Below are 16,842 nucleotides of genomic sequence, written 5' to 3'. Positions count from 1 at the left end.
TCTGGAGGGGACGTGATTTTGTTGGCCAATCAAAGCACTTGTTGGGGGAGGAATGTCAAACTGATTTTAATTCTCGGTACATTTCGGTTATCAGTATTTAATTTTGTGGTGGGATTGGGAGTGATGTATTCCCCATTTACGTGCTATTCTGTTACTATTTGAGGGTTTGAGGGGCTGTTATTTTCGGTTATACTATATTTATGTTCTCTTATTTGGGCTGTTAATATATATTAACCGTTTATTTCCTTGATCCAGGCTTTTTGTAAAACCTAAACGAGGTACAACTTGTGGCTTTCGTTATCTTTATTAAAACTTTATTGGCTGTTAAAAAAAATGGAGGACCAAATGTTAATCAGTGACGGTGGTGAAGTAGGCCTAGCCGAGCATGTCAAAACAAAGCAACATCACTCACAATCATCATCAATTGATATTCAATTATTTGATAACATATAAAGTATAAACGTGAAACCCCAATTATATCAACTAATAATTAACTCTTCTTTTGAGAAGCCAAAGAAAAGAAATTTTTGACAACCCAAGTTTACCTTAGGAACGAAGTATTGCAGGAGCTTCTAGTGCCACTTGAGGGAATGTTATTAGTGCTGCAGCCACCAACTTCGTTTGAAACTGAAGTACACCCATTGTGTTATCAAACTTGTGCTTCCACGTTGAGCCTGCAAATCCAAATCCAAATCCAATTTACTTTTGTTAGTGGCACATGGTCAACGGATGCCTTTACAAAAAGAAAAAATTGACCGATAAAGGTTGTTACAGTCCATAAGAAACAAACTCAAAATTCACAAAAACGTGGACCTTGTTGGTGATTTATTTTGTAAGTGTTCTTAAATCTTGAATTCTGTCTTTTTTTCTTAGTTTCACTAATTTAAAGTTGGCTTTCAGTTCAGGAGCAACAACTATTTCATGGTTTCATTAAGAAGGACGCCCGAAGGATATGAGTTGATTTCTCAATTAATTTATTGAGTAAATTTGAAGATGTGTTTAGCTTTAGTTTTTTTTTTTTTGGAAGTATTGTTCCTTTTATCTGCCAATCGCTCAAATTAATGTTTTAAAATAATTCCTTCAAATTTTCTTTGAGGCGTCTCTTAGATCTCACTTTTACTCAGGAGGAGTAAATCACAGTTATTAACAGAAATGGTTCACAATAAAAATAGCAAACACAACAAAAGAAAATAATATACTTTTTTGTGGCTTTTTGTTAGTTATAAAGATAGTGAAAGTTACTGAGTTATTATTCAGAATCAACTTACTTAAAATCCAACGCCCAAAGCCGATGGTGGTGATAACAGTAACAGTAACGATAACGACAATCATAATGATGACAATAGTGACAGTTGATGATGATGGTGATAAAAATCATGATAGTGGCTACAACAATAATCATGGTGACGGTGATAGAGACGACAAGGAAGACTATGATGGTTAACTAAAATGGTGGTGGCAGCTAAGCTAATAATGATGGTGATGACAGTGGTTATCATAGTGATGATAACAACAATTATGATGATGATTGAAATATTTTAGGAAGTGATAATTGAGATCTTTTTAGTTGTGTTTGTTTGGTTAATTTTTTAGAAATTTGATAATATATTAAATTTTAATTAAAAATTTTAAATATTTTAATCCCATTCATTTATTATTTTTAATCTTGATCCGATAGTTGTTATTAATTGTTTTTTTTCTCACATAAGATAGTGTTCTCAAGATTTGGGTGAGAAAAAATTAACATATAAATAGAAGAAATCAAAAACTAGGACAAACAAATAGATCAAAACTTAAGCTTTTAAGGCGCAAAAAATTACCAATACAAATTTGTCCAACCATCATTGTGAACCACACTCCAACATCTGTCAAAATTGCAACTCCACAATGAACTTTCTTTTTTGATCTCCTTAATCTCAACCGCCACACAACCATCAAAGAAGAAAAACAAAAATGAGAGAAGTTGAAATTTTATAATATAAAACTCAAATAGTATATAACAAATTTACCCGAAAAAATAATGTATCAAATTAAACATGCCACTCAAAATCTAATAACTTAAGTAAGACTTGAAAACCATATTAGTGAGCACCATCATATTAAAGCTATATCAAATCAGACTTGCATATCGCATGTACCTGTAGAAACAATATTTATATAACCCGAAAGACTTGAAAACCATATCAGTGAGCACCATCATATTAAAGGTATAATTGCAGGCAGCTAGCTAGCAGATACCACTAACCATAGCACGTGGGGAGAGCAAATAAACATTAATCACATTTGTCAAAGTAATGTAAAACAATTAAAGCCTTACAATCAATATAAGGAAGTCCACTGATCAATAATTTTGTTACTCGTTGTCATTGAATATCAATATCAACTCCCTAGGAATCAACTCATTGAACCCTTCCAAGAAAGAAGGTGATGCTTGGCAACAAAATCAATATTGATGCTCGTTCTCCTCGGTAACTTTGATATTCTGTCCACCACCAGGAATGAATCACATGTTCATCACAATTAGACAGATTTATTATTTTTATCAATGCAAAGAAAATATAAGAGCACAAATGGTATGCAAACCATTGAAAGGAAAGAAATGAAAAACCAAGATGAATAACAGGAAAAGCCCATCAAACTTAATTTCTGATCTTTGTAACAGTAAAATGACACGTTATTGAGTTTCTTGAGTTTCTATAATCCCTTATACCTTTATTTCCATCTCGGTGTCTCACCATGTCTTTCTTTCTAAAACTCTTGACTTTATTATATAAGCTTGTCTTGAAACATTGACCATATGTAACTTTCTCATGAAAATGGATTCTCCCGAATTTTTCTTTTGGAAAAGATAACTCATGAAGAAACTGGTTAACTTTATAATTTGATCAGATTATTGAAATTGATCTTACTTGTTATTTATGTATACTATTGTTCTAGTCATTGAAGCCAATACAAAAACTGTATAAAGTTTATATGATATTCAAATGAATGCTAGAGATACTAATTGTTGGTGCCATCCCGTCTTCTTTTTCCAAGAATGACTTGAATTATACTGAGTATTCATGAAACAACATTGTATACTTAGTATTCATGAAACAAACATTATAAGAATCTGTACTAATCCCAATCCCAATTCATAAAAGAAATCAGTGGCATTGCAAGAACATTGCAAGAATGAGGGGAGAAAAGTGTTTCTGAAAACAAACATTGCAAGAACCTGTGTCATTGTGTCAATCCCAATCCCAATTCATAAAAGAAATCAGTGACAAATATGGTCAAAAGAAAGAGAAAAAAAAAGTATTCATGAAAACCAACATTTAAATAACCTGTGATCACAAAAAGAAAACAACCTGACAGGCCTAAGAACTCTGCATTCAGTAACACTGTCTGAGGAAGGGGTGCAATTTCTTTTCCAAGACAAAAACAGCAACACATTTTAAATTGTTCACTAACAATTTGATAAATTGGTGCAAAGGTGCACCATGAGGTGTGAACTGTGGACATATACAATCCTCTGATAGAGTTTTCATTGGATCCTATTTGTGATCATGAACTCAAGAAATAAAATTATTATATGCATAAAAAAAACTGAACCAAAAATGAGAATCAAAAGGATAGCACAACAGGAGTAACAAAATCAGTGACAACAGTCAGAAAGAGTTATAAGCCTAAAAAATGAAAAATTTCTTAATCTAACTTTGCAACAAAAGCATTAAAAAAAACGAAAGCAAGGAGAAAAAGGAAATAAACTTACCAAAGGGGGATTTCAAACCCTAACAATAGATAGAATGGGGATTTCATCTAATAAAAAGCCCTTACCTGTTCTAAGATCAGAGACCCCTGCATCAGATACAGAAAAAATAACCTTAAAACCCAATTTTAAAAAAAAAATCAAAACTGAAAAGAAGTTGCCGGAGTATCTAACCGAAATCGCACTCAATGGGTAATGTTGTCGAACCTTGATCTTGGTTGTTGTACGGATGAAGAAAAAATCCTTTTGTCTGTGCTTTCTCCTCAAACGCTAGCACCATTTTTTAGAGTTCTTCGGTCTGTGCTTTGAGGAAAGGAATAAAAAAAGAAGAAAAAAACAGAAAGGAAAAAAGAGATGGAAGGAGAAGAGATGGAGGGAGCGGGAGATGGAAGGAGAAGTGTATAGGGAATTCTGAATTTTGAATTTTGAGAGGGTCTCTGAACACGTAACCTCTTTTCAGCACTCGAGTCTTTTTCTTCAGCCCAAAAATAACCCAAAAGACCAATAAACCAAACAAATTAATACGTGTCATTAAAAGAAAAGAGGGTAAAATTGAGTTTTCCACAGCCTATTTTATGCATTAAGATATAGATAAGATAAGATATAGATGTAAAAAAAAGACCTGAGTAGAAAATAGTAAATAACAAGAAGTTCACACAAAAATATGGGGAACAAAAGTAGTTGACAGTTGAATGTAACAATAAATTACACATCCAGACCTTGATACAATCATTAAAAATATCCGCTAAACTATGTTTTTCCCTTTAAAGATCTTGTCTTGACACAATTTTTGAGTCAAGCAAACAGGTTCTAACAACTAGGTGGATCTGCCATGCAAACACCAGGGTCAGGAGAAAAACTGAAAGAGCCCTTTTCAAGAACCCAACGCCCTTCTTTCCACTTTACTCTGCAGCAGTTTCGTCACTGTCATCTCCTTCATTTCTGATATCTGGTAGTGTATCAAGATCAGTTAGAGCCTCAGCCACATCCTCGTGTATATGAGTATCAGAAGAATCAATTGCATCTTGTTCAGCTGAATCCATAGTTTTGTTGGCAGAGGAAGAGTCTGATGTTTCATCAGTTTCACCTGTTAGTGTGTCACCTTTGAACATCTCATCCTCTGTGGCATCAACATTCTGATTTTCATCTGTTTCACTTGTTTCAGAGTTACCGTTGAACTTGCCACTTTCAGAAATATCAGATTCAGACCTCTCATTTCTGTAAGTGTTCTCGGTTACATTCGAAGCTACTAGATTAGATGATTCTCCTGCATCCACACCTCCATTTTCAGTTTTAACAGAGATCGTCGAATTGGTATCATGCAGGTTTTCATCTGAAGTTCTATTGCCACTCTGCTCTAATCCCTCTGTCTGCACATTTTTTATATCTCCAGGGATTGTTGTGTTCATCGTGCTGCTTTGAGCTTGGTCAGATTCAGATAACATCACTTTTTTATTTTGTTCAGATGAACTTGATGTGTCATTACCAGCTCCGGTCAAGTTATTGCTTGCTTCAGTGGTCACTACTGTCAGGTTACTGCTTGATTCCAAGTGACTGTCAGAGTTTGTTGCAGTTGTTTTATTTAGTAATGAGCTATCATCCACAGGGTTGGACAAAGTGTTATTTCCAGTCTCTTGAACAGCAGTTGTGTTTGAAGAAATACCATCTATCATGTCACCTTCTGAAACCTTCAAATCTGAATCATTTTGCTTCCCGACACTTTCGTCTGAATAAGTTGTCTCATTTTCAGGTTTTGGAATATTCATTTCTAAGTTTACATCAGAGTTTTCCAAACTAAGTGTCTCAGTTTCAGTGCTAGTTGCATGAGTATCATGAGCCACAGCACTAGAAGCATCATCCCCCTTGTAATGTTCCTCCCGGGCCTCATGATTGTTGTGGTTTTCAACTAAACTCTCCTTTTCATCATCCTCGTTTTCATTCTCCTTCTCATCAACCTCTTCTTTTTCTTGCTCTCCATCCAATAACTCATCATCACGATCAGTATTATCCAACTCTGATTTCTCTTGATCATTTTCATCTATATCATCGTCTCCTCCTCCTCCTCTTCCTTCATCTTCATTTTCGTTTTCAGCTTCCTCCTGGTCTTCTGCTCCATGCTTATTTTCTTCGTCCCCTTGTTCTCTGCCTTCATGCTTGTACTCTTCACGTTCCTCAGTTTCATGCTTGTTTCCATCTTCTTGTTCTTCATGGCCATGTTTATTTTCTTCATCCTCTTCATTATGTTCATCTTCCTCTTCCTCCTCATGTTTTTCATTCTGAATTTCTTCATGCTTACCTGGATGAAGGTCTCTCCTACCAAGTTTCAGGATCAGATCTGTCTGTGTACTGACTGACAGTTTTGAATCGTTGGCAAATTCATTCTGTTTATCATGATTGTGCTTAACCTGGTAGATCAACCAGAAGCAAACACCAAGCAACAGAACAATTTGCAGAACATGCTTTACCTTGATGCCTTTGGACCTCTGGTTGTTCCTACTTGGAAACCGTTTTATCATGTTTAACTTATTTGGAAACCCCTGATTTGTCTTGTCCAAATAGCAAGGGCAGGCGACCTGCTTTGGATTGGAAAAGCGATATTAAGGATCCGTGTAAGCCTATGCTCATTATAGATTTTTAGTAAAGATATAATTAAAAGGAAATACATATAATAAGCTTAAAATATCACAAGTGTTTGTATCTCTAAAACATTTACTAGAGCCTTCATTGACCACATTAAAGAAATGTGACAACTAGAAAGGGCTATTAAAGGGGCAAACAAGATTTATGCTCCATTTCAATACGTTTTTCCTGGTAGGTACAAGTTGTAAAAACTCCAAACGAAAACAGTTCACTCAAAAAGCAGATTATATGAAAAGAAATTTTCTACAGATGTTGATATAACAAACATTTCAATTGAAGTACTCTTTTTCAGGGCATTTTCCAATTCCAGAAAACAATGTTAGATAACACATCATCAACAAGGTTCGAATTTTCATTCTCAATTTCCATGGCAAGTGACATCATCAATTATGCTACTGAGCAAATCAACTCCGGAAAGCAGTGTAATAGTTAATTTTGGTGTTATGCTATGCACTTCCACCACAAAAAATCCATATAATTTGCAAAACAAGATAAAACCAAGTCACTGTGGGATTTCAGAAAAACACAGGAGCAAAACAAATTTCAAAGAAGGCATAGGGAAGAAACCACACAGAATCTCTAGAAGCCCATTCTTCATTAAGAGCATGATTGAAAGCAAAAAAATTGAAAGAAGCAAACAGATATGGGGTAACGTATTATACATATCTATTCAAAGTAAGAAAGCAAAAGATTGAATTTTGAATAAAGATTCAGCCTACCCTTGTTCCAGAAATGAGTGGAGCAGTAGAGAAAGGATAGAAAAATACCTGAATGAGCAGAGCGAGTGCTGAGGAGGTGAGTGAGGCTAAGACAAAAGTGTTGTCATTTAAGGATTTAGGTGTCAAAGAGATTTCATTCCAAGTATGAGTGGTAGTGAGCAACACAACAGCGATCTAAAACGAGGGAGCTCCCCTGTCTTGTCCTTTGACCGCATTCAGAGTCTTAATTAACCGTCCGTACACTTAACCCCACTACCACAAAGCATCCTCCTTTTCTTGATTCTTGTTTCCACAACATTATGCAAAAACAGATTTGGAAATGTTTGATAAAATTAAACAAGAGTTCAGCAACAAGATATTTTCAGTTTCTTTTATTTTTATTTTTAATCTCTAAATAATCCTAATTGATCACTTAAAATTTTGTACCAATAATATCATTGTCAGAGAAAAAAAAAACTATAGGGCAGTAATACTTTTTTTTACCAATATAGGACAGCAATCTATATTTAAGTGGGGTCTATATATGTGCCCAAAAAATACGTTTATAAAAATAAACAATTTTATATTGTTGAATTTATATATTTTTTTGTCTTTGATTGCTTAATTCATTGAATTGTCAAATTTAAATTTGTTTATTACTGAAATTTTTTTATGAATGGTTTTTTTTCATGTGTAATAGTGTGTGAAAACTAGTGGAGAATTAGCATAATTTAATAATGTTGGTGATTAATTTAATTTTCTTTTTGCGGACTTTCTAATATCATTTCGTGAAAGAATATAAATATATATAGCTGTTCTTGTCAACAACTGGCGAACAAATTTCAGGAATTTATAGATGGTGGGACTTGGCAGTTGGATCCAACATGTTGACATATTCATAACTCGTTTTCTTTCAGTAATATTTGTCATACAGGAGCAACGTACAACCAACTAAATGACGAATGCTTGTCAATTCATTTCTAGCTTCATGATAAATTTTCGAATTGATTTGAAAATAAACTTTCGAATTGAAAGGCTTGTAACCCAATGGATATGGAATAATCAGGTAAGACCAAACATATAAAAGAATTAAACTCTATTTAAATATTTTTCTTAATAGTCAACTATAAAAATAATTGGTAATTAAAATGAATGAATTTTTTCTCACAAGTGAAATTAAAAACAACTTATGTATTTCACCTATTATCTAATTTCTTCAAAATTAAGATGTATAACTTAGTTTTAACTGAAGACAATTTAACTAATTTTACTTATATGTTTATTTTCTAATTAACATTTATTGAGAACTTTATCCAAAATAATCTTAATACTTGTTTGGCTAAGTGCAGCAAAATATAACAAATGACAATTTTACATATTTGTAATTTTGTATAGTTTTTTGTTCAAAATAATCATTCTGAATGGTCGAATTAGTTATGAGATTCAAAAATATTTGTTTTGATGAGATTCTCCCAGTAAACAATATAAGGGAGGGGAGGATGGAATAGAATTTTTGTCGAAAGTGCAATTCATTTTCTGATTTTACATCTAATACACTCCACAGTATGTCAAAGAAGAAAATGTAGTGATATATAAGTTGTAGGATAACTAACACGATAACGTCCCTACAAAGGGAGGGAAGGAATAAATCTTGTGAGCCAATAGAAAAATGGAAGCTTTGAAACCAATTTATCTAAGAGAAAATCTCAGGAGGCAAGAAAGCAAATTTGTTGTCAGCTTCTCATTTTTGTAAACTTTCTGTTCAGAAGGGAGGGAAAAGGCTTTTCTTGAGCAAGCACAAGTGTGTCCAAAGTCTGGTACATATTTTATTATCCTTATTCTGATCAATGTGATCAAAATAAGTTTCCTTCCCCCAAGTTATTAAGTTGGAAAAGGATTCTTGGAAGACAATACTCTCGAATTCATCTTTCAACGTGTTCCTTTGTTTGCCAGTAGCAATTTAAGCGTGTTCTGCTCATGAAACTCAAGACAAAGAAGAGAGAATCTCTTAAAAAAAAAAAAAAAACCTTCACTTGATTATTCAATACAAATGACAATGAGAAAGGCTCTATCTAAACTAATCCTGTAGGGCTATTTTCATCCAAAATAATTGAAAATTCTTGAATCTAATTATGACAAAATGGATGTTACAAGACTATATCTTTATGGTGCATCAATGTATTGTCGTTAGTCACTTATATAACGATAGGGAGTATTCATATTCATGACATCCTTAGTTACTATTATAACAGCATGGCCCCTTATCAATTTAATGTTGCAGTAGTCATCACTTTAAGAGTATCTTAACATTTATTTATGTTGTAATGTGAAACTCTTAACGAATCCCGTAGTCTCAACCATGAAGATTCGGACAGCTAAAAACTCCTTTGCTTCCTTCTAAAGATATTCTGAATTTAACAAGACTGCCATTGTTCCTCCCAAGCAATACCTATATATAACTCCTCAATTATGAGTCACAAGTTAGAGCCCTCAGACATATATTCTTTCATAAGAACCATGAAAAACTTCCTCAAAGCACTACTTATCTTCTTCATTGGGTTTGTAATTTCCTCAAGTCTGTTTCAAGTTTCAGTTGCATCTGTTGTTTCAACAGGAGACTTCAATAAGAACTTCTTTGTGATATGGTCTCCCACCCATGTGAACTCCTCTGCTGAAGGACAAACAAGAAGCTTGAAATTGGACCAAGCATCTGATACTAACTATCTATAGTGTAATTTAACTAGCTGCAATATCAAAACTAAAGATTCATTTCTTAATTATGAGTTTGGGTTAATTATTATTATTGCAGGAGCTGGTTTTGCATCAAACCAGATGCTTTTATTTGGGCAAATTGACATGCAAATCAAACTAGTGCCAGGTGATTCTGCAAACACTGTTCTGGCCTATCATGTAAGCAACCAAAACTTTACCCTTCTTTTTTCTGATTGTTTTGAATAATAATAAAAAATGTAGACTCATCATTTTAACTTGACAATATATTGTTTTGAATAATATAAAGTTGGGAACTAAATAAACATCTAAAAAAAAAGAGGAACTAGAATAATATATGCTCACAATTTCATGAAGTATTTTGGATATTTACTTTAAAAATAAAAATAAAAAAGATGGAGCCAACCCATTACATTACACAATAGGCTCCCACTTAGTCCATAAACCATCAAATTTTGTTGCCAAAAATGGATTTACTCTGCTTGAAAAAGGAGTAAACATGACGAAGATTTCACAGAGGAATAAACACAAACAGATGAAGAGCAAAAGAGTAAGGTGCTACTACTGAGAGTAAGGTGTCCACATGTCAGCGTAACATTTGAAGGGACCAGGAAGGCGGTTCTTCCATTCCTCAAGGTGAGGCAAATCCCCAGTGAGAGCAAGCGAGCTATCATCCTTACGATTCCCCAGACTCAGAACAAAAACCTTCTTTCCGAAAACCTCCTTCATCGCTCCGAGAGTCTCTTCCATAACAACCTTCCCATCTCTGAGCCTATTCTCCGCCTCCACGCAGCTCCCGCCAACGTTCACCATGATCCTCCCTCCCTTCCTCAACCTCCCCCTCAGCATCCGCCAAGTGGCGGGATCCTGGAGCTCGGGGATTAAAGAGCCCTTCGAAAAGAGGTCGACGACGATCCCGGAGAAGCCGTTGGGGACGGTGGCGTTGAGGGCGTCGCCGACGTAGATGAAGAGGCGGTCTTGGTTGTCCCTCTCGAGGCGGGCGAGGTTGAAGTACTCGCGGGCGACCTGGATGACGGCGGGGTCGAGCTCCCAGCAGTGGAGGAGGGCGGAGGGGTGGTGGAGGAGGAGGAGGCGGGCGGCGGTGCCGGCGCCGAAGCCGAGGAGGGCGAGGGGGCCGGGGGGAACGATGGGAGGGAGCGTGGCGAAGACGTCGAAGTAAGTATTGGTGAGGGACTTGAAGAGGAAAGATATGCTGTGGATGTTTCCGGGGGTGTCGAGAAGGAGGAGCCTGGAGCCGCGGAAGGGGTGTTCTGCTTTTCTAGAAACTTCTAGAACGCGGATGTAGTTGTGGCGGGACTTGAATTTCGCAAGGATTTTAACCTCGTCCGCGGGAATGCCGTCTTCTTGAGTTTTTTGTTGTTGCTGGCATTTTGCTGTTAATGAAGAACACGGGGTTTTGAGAGAAAGGGACACTCTGGTTGGGCTGGGAATTGAATTTCGGAGGAACGCTGTTTGTGCTAGGGTTTGCGGGGAAGAAAGCACCACCATCCACATCCTTGCCTTCTTTCTAGGGATTCTAGAATTCGAGGAATTGTTTCTTATCCAAGTGTTGTAAAAATTTTGTATTGAATAAACATTTTTTAAAAGTTCTCAGCTCTTTTGCTGTTGATTCCATAGGAACTTCCTGACTGTCCAATTACGACTCAGATCAACGATTTAAGGGACCCATTCAATGAAAATAATCTTTTCAATTTTATGAAACGATACAGAGCCTATAAAATGAGGTCAAGCTACACCAACCATTTTCAAACAAATTTATATTTTTTTTTCGACATTCACATTTCACAGAACAAATGTAGCATATTGACCAATCCAATCCCCCTCCACTCAGCGGCAGGAACGACCATGACAGAAACATCATTCTGTCCAAAACTCGTGTAATTCTGACTCCCAAGGCTTGAAAGTTGGAAACAAAATTACTCCATTTGCTGTTAACTGTAGTGCTTTATCCAGGTCACGTACACTTGTATAGTTATATTTTGATCACTCAAATTTATTTTTTTCACGTTTTGAGTTCGTCATATACGAGCAAAATATACATGTTGATCCTCAGTCTCAATGTAAATACTACTTTGGTACATAGAAGTTAATTTTTCATTGTTTTGATCATTGAATCTTCATCCTTTCATTCTTCCACTTGCATGGATAACATAATTAATTAACTAACAATTTAATTAAAATATTTGGATTATACATAAGAATCTTTCAAAAATGAAATAGTAACAAGAAAACAACATTTTGCCCCTTCATCACTTTCTTTAATATCCTCATCATACATGTAAAAGAAATATACATGAACCAAAATTAAAGTGACGTCTCCATTTGACCAAATGAAAATATGCACAAATGAAAATATTCAAAATAAACTAAATTCACTATGAGACTAAAACGAAACTAAGTGTAAGTCAGGGACCAAATAAAAGAAAATGACTTAAATAAACAAAAATAGTTTACGAGGGAGACCAAAACAATGTTTTACACTATATTACATTTGCACAATGTGTTGTTTATATTTGCATTCTCAAGTGTTGTTTGTGTACTATTTAGCAATGATCTCCCCCATAAACAGAATAGTATACGATAAAGATTACAATACAAACATGCTGTGCAAGAACTTGCTCTGTTCTATCAACTACAAGATGATGGATGCTCTTCTGGCTTCTCTTCTTCCATTTCATCTGCAATGTCCCTGCAGCAAAGAGAGTATTACTGCTTTAAAAAAAGGAGCCAAATGATTATTAAATTCACTTCAAACGGATAAGAAGAAACTTGTGTAATAGCATAGTGAGTACAGTGAGCTCCATTATCCAGACAAAACTTCCATTCAAACTGGTTCTAGAATATTTATCAAGCTAGATGGAATCACAAAGGTAGCGGTCTCCAGGACAAACCACATTTATCAACTGAAAGAGAGGGACTTGTAAACTAAATGAATTTATATTCAGCTTCAAAACAATTATATAATCGTTACCTCATATGGGCAGTGATGTTTGAGAACTTGGAATTATCCTTTCCACCTTCTTCGGGATCAGAATCATAATCTTCACCATCCCATTTGCGAAGTTTTGGTCTTCTATCCATGTTCTCTTCCGCCTGAATATATAATAAAATAAAATTAAAAAAAAAGAGTTGCAAAGGAACAATAACTGCAACTGTTATTAAGTACTGACCTCTTCCGGAAGTTGCAAGGTAGGTGGTGTTGTCTGAAAAGGTACACTGGGAGCATGTGGAAGTCGGGAAATCTGTTCTAGTAGTGTGTTCCTAGAAATTTAATGGGGTGAAAAAAACCATGTAAGTCACTGCTTAATCCAGGGAAATGATAGGACATCTGAATATTTTATATATGAGACAAGGGAAGTATAAATTCTGGGCATCCTGGCTTCTGCCAGATACAGAGGTAGTGAGGTACAATTTCCATGAAAGCCTTACTAAGTATTTTATATCTAGACAATACAATATGTCTTCACTCTTCACAACCAATATGAAAATAACAATTCAGGTATGAAATATAGCTTGTCTGTGCAACTACTAGTAAGTTTCTGAAAACGCCATCATTTGCAGAAAGGATGTGACATGGATGCAGCAAAATGTAATGCATTTAAGGAATTACAGTCTTAACAATTTATGGCCATTAGTATTTCCCAATAATTAAGAGAAATAATAAAATTGAAATGAGAATCATCAATTTAACTCAACCATATGAAATTAATAGTATAAAAACCTTAATTTTTCCAAATCCTTGGATGTGTTTAGGTTCTCCATGTTGCTTGGATCGACATAGAGAGTATAATCTGGGCCAAAATATTCATAATATTCATTATAAGGCAACTTATTATCAGGCTCCACTCCTACTGCCACTGCTGTCTAAAACAAAGAAAAACCATGTAACCAAATAAGTAAATTTACCAAGTCACATTATAATCCAGCCTAAGAGAGAGAGAAACGGACCTCATAACACCAACAACGGGCAACATTCCGAATTGTATATCCACCCCCACCCAAGACCATTAAAGGAACATTGAACGATCTAAGAAAACGAAGGCAATCTGCATGACCTCTCACAGACAAGTTGAAGCAACCCAATCTGTCACCAGACAATGAATCAGCTCCACATTGTAGAACAACTGCCTCAGGTTGATAAACCTCCATGACTTTTTGAATGATGGATCGAAACAGACTACGGAAACTCTCATCATCCATTCCATCATTTAATGGGACATTTACTGCATAATTCTTTCCTGAGCCCACCCCAATGTCTTTGACGTGCCCTGTGCCAGGGAAAAAGTCCCCAAACTTGTGGAAAGACACTGTCATCACTCTATCAGTGGTGTAAAAGGCCTCCTCAACACCATCACCATGGTGAACATCAATGTCAACATACAGCACACGCTGCCCAGTAACATACAACAGATAATGAGAAAATCAATTCAGCAAAGGAAGAAACTATCAATAAATTCAGCAAGTGTTATCCATGTTTGGTATAACGGCAAGTTTTATACTTTTACATTGACTGCCGAGGGTCTAACACAACCCTCCTCCTTAACCTGGGCTTGGGACCGGCTATAAACAAACATAAAACAGTAACTTATATTACAAGCAATAGAGTTTCTGTATAAGAACTGTACTATCCGAGAAATCAAGGTCAGCACAACCCGGGCTTAATAAACAAGAGGTAAATACGCAAGTTCATAAGAACGTATTAGCCAAGGATATACTTGGTTGGTCCGAGCATGTACCTCAACCCAAATAATGCAACCAATGCAATTAAGCTATTAATGGGATTTAAATAGCAATTAATGACAATATACGTTATATAAAGGGGTGCACTGCACAAGTAAAAGCTAACCCAATTCCTAATCTAAAACCCTAACATCCCCTGCTGACTTGAGTGTCAAAGTTTCATTGCAAGTACCAGCCCGCCACCAGGTGGAAATTGAGCAACCAGAGAAGGAGGGACAACACCATACACGCCACCACACCTCAGCGGAAGAGTACTGCAGATTTTTGCAGGTACAAGAACAAACAAATTTGATTTTTACACACACAGAAGAACTATATAATATTGTATAGACGCGCACCGTTGAGGAACTTGAAACAAGGAACAATCCAATATTGTACTGTTTGATTGGGTTAGGAATGAAATTTTATACAATTCACGTTTATTCTCGTGGGCATATGAAATTAAAAAAAAAAAAAAACAGAATCGTGTTTGGGGAGAGCCAAGGCAGGCTATTTTGGCCACCAACACTATCAAAGAAGGTAAAAAAGAAACACAGTATATATAAACATAAAAATCAATCACCATTCACACATAACAAAGGCATAAAACAAAGTGTTGCTATCACCTAGATTTTTAGACAACCTTTGTAGATGTATTAGGATAAGACAGGACACTTAGTTGTTTACTATATTTTAAAAAAGGAATAAATTTAACACAACAATACTAACAAGTAATATTTGCGGATAAAAAAAAAAACTCATACGTACCCTGTGAGCCTTGAGAAGTTCGAGGATGCCGAGGACAATGTCGTTGACGTAGCAGAATCCAGAGGCCTCAGACTTCTTGGCATGATGGAGGCCGCCGGCCCAATTGATGGCGATGTCGGCGTCAGCGCGGTTGAGTTTGACGGCGGCGCCAAGGGAGCCACCGGCGGAGGCCTGGCAGAAGGGGAAGAGGCCGTCGAAGACGGGGCAGTCCTCGCCGACGTTGAAGCGCTTGAGGTGACGAGAGAAGGCGGAATCGGCGAGGGTCTCGGGGGAGACGGAGGAGAGGAAGTCGACGTAGTCGTCGGAGTGGAAGCGGCGGATGTCGGCGGGGGAGGCCGGGAAGGGGCGGTTGATCTCCATGCGGCGGTGGAGGGAGTAGTGGACGATGAGGTTGTGCGCCATGCGGATTCGGTGCGGCTTCATTGGGTGCCCCTGACCGTAGTAGTAATCGCCGATGGTGGGCTCGTAGAAGTAGGTCACTCTTCGCTTCTTGGCGTCTGAACCCGACGATGGAAGCGAAGCACCACCTTCTATGATGCTACTCTCCTCTTCCATTCCCATACGTCTCTCTTTCGCTAATTTCTAAAGTGCGAGATCCAATATACCCAAACCAAACCCTCCTTACCACTCGCCCTGGAAGCCTTATTTATTTCTCTCATTATTCAACCCTCAAGGCCTTTCTTTTCACTGGGATTTAGGTTCTGTTTCTTTCACAGATTCACAAATAATATACCAAAAATAATTCTATTATATTATGTGGGATTTATACCTCTTATATTTTATTTTAATTCAAACACATCTTTATTACCTCTTCCGTCACTATTGCTAAAATAGGGGTTTTAAGGATAACTACTAGAACAAAATAATAAATGTTTTTTGTGTTGTTGAGTAAAATTAGAATTTTATTTTGATGGTTCATTCTGTTCGTTAATGTCAGTTTTTAATGCACGCTATTAAAAACGAACGTTGATTTTAATTGGAAAATAATACAACTAATGAATACATGCAATTATTCCCATGAAAAAAAAAAAATACATGCAATTGGATGATTGTCTCATATGACTCTGAGTGAGTTGTGACTTTAACAAAGAAAAGTTAATTTAGCAAAATTTAATGATTGGGTTAAGTTTTTCTTGATTAAGCAGGGGCGGGTATGGAAATATAAATATGCATTCCTAAGCCAATCCCACCTCTGTATTACTTAAAAATATAGTAATAATTAATTTATAAAATTGAAATTTAAACAATTATTATACTTTTTAAAAAATGACATAAATAAGACTAAGCGGAGTCTACTTAAAGTATAACTCCAACTCATCCTAATATGCACCGGTCTAATTTTCTGAAATTCAAATCATTTATATTCAAAAGTTTCTTTGTATCGGCTTCATCTTCATCGATTGGATGAGATGGTTCATAAATACCCTAATAAGTGGATAAATTAAAAACTTTAACTTGACCCACTCAAAATTTACAATCAGAAAAATATAACAAATTTCTCAAACACTCATAAAT

The 16,842-nt window shown here is 36.0% G+C and overlaps 3 protein-coding genes across 4 annotated transcripts; all 3 read right to left on the bottom strand.

Moving 5' to 3' along the window:
- Nucleotides 1-4,385: 4,385 nt before the first annotated feature.
- On the bottom strand, nucleotides 4,386-7,474 carry LOC100820291 (dentin sialophosphoprotein). 2 transcript variants are annotated; one of them, XM_003549557.5, is made up of 2 exons: nucleotides 7,159-7,474; nucleotides 4,386-6,324 (listed from the first exon to the last, which is right to left on the bottom strand). In XM_003549557.5, the coding sequence occupies exon 2, from the start codon at nucleotides 6,265-6,267 to the stop codon at nucleotides 4,654-4,656; it is 1,614 nt and encodes a 537-aa protein (XP_003549605.2). In that variant the 5' UTR covers nucleotides 6,268-6,324; nucleotides 7,159-7,474; the 3' UTR covers nucleotides 4,386-4,653. The 2 variants fall into 2 exon arrangements, with proteins under 2 accessions (XP_003549605.2, XP_006600620.1); XM_006600557.4 differs by having other exon boundaries at nucleotides 4,386-6,327; nucleotides 7,159-7,426.
- A 1,902-nt stretch (nucleotides 7,475-9,376) lies between these two features.
- On the bottom strand, nucleotides 9,377-11,761 carry LOC100819757 (probable polyamine aminopropyl transferase). The gene has a single exon (XM_003549556.5). The coding sequence runs from the start codon at nucleotides 11,332-11,334 to the stop codon at nucleotides 10,381-10,383; it is 954 nt and encodes a 317-aa protein (XP_003549604.1). The 5' UTR covers nucleotides 11,335-11,761; the 3' UTR covers nucleotides 9,377-10,380.
- A 496-nt stretch (nucleotides 11,762-12,257) lies between these two features.
- On the bottom strand, nucleotides 12,258-16,084 carry HDA16 (histone deacetylase). Its single transcript, XM_003549555.5, has 6 exons — nucleotides 15,328-16,084; nucleotides 13,789-14,229; nucleotides 13,562-13,704; nucleotides 13,011-13,101; nucleotides 12,812-12,933; nucleotides 12,258-12,529 (listed from the first exon to the last, which is right to left on the bottom strand). Exons 1-6 carry the CDS (start codon nucleotides 15,886-15,888, stop codon nucleotides 12,469-12,471), a joined length of 1,419 nt encoding a protein of 472 aa, XP_003549603.1. The 5' UTR covers nucleotides 15,889-16,084; the 3' UTR covers nucleotides 12,258-12,468.
- Between the last annotated feature and the right edge of the window lie 758 nt (nucleotides 16,085-16,842).

This window comes from Glycine max, chromosome 17 (genome assembly GCF_000004515.6).
Source record: "Glycine max cultivar Williams 82 chromosome 17, Glycine_max_v4.0, whole genome shotgun sequence".
In the NCBI taxonomy this organism is placed as follows: domain Eukaryota; kingdom Viridiplantae; phylum Streptophyta; class Magnoliopsida; order Fabales; family Fabaceae; genus Glycine; species Glycine max.
This window is presented reverse-complemented; position numbering and strand designations above follow the sequence as displayed.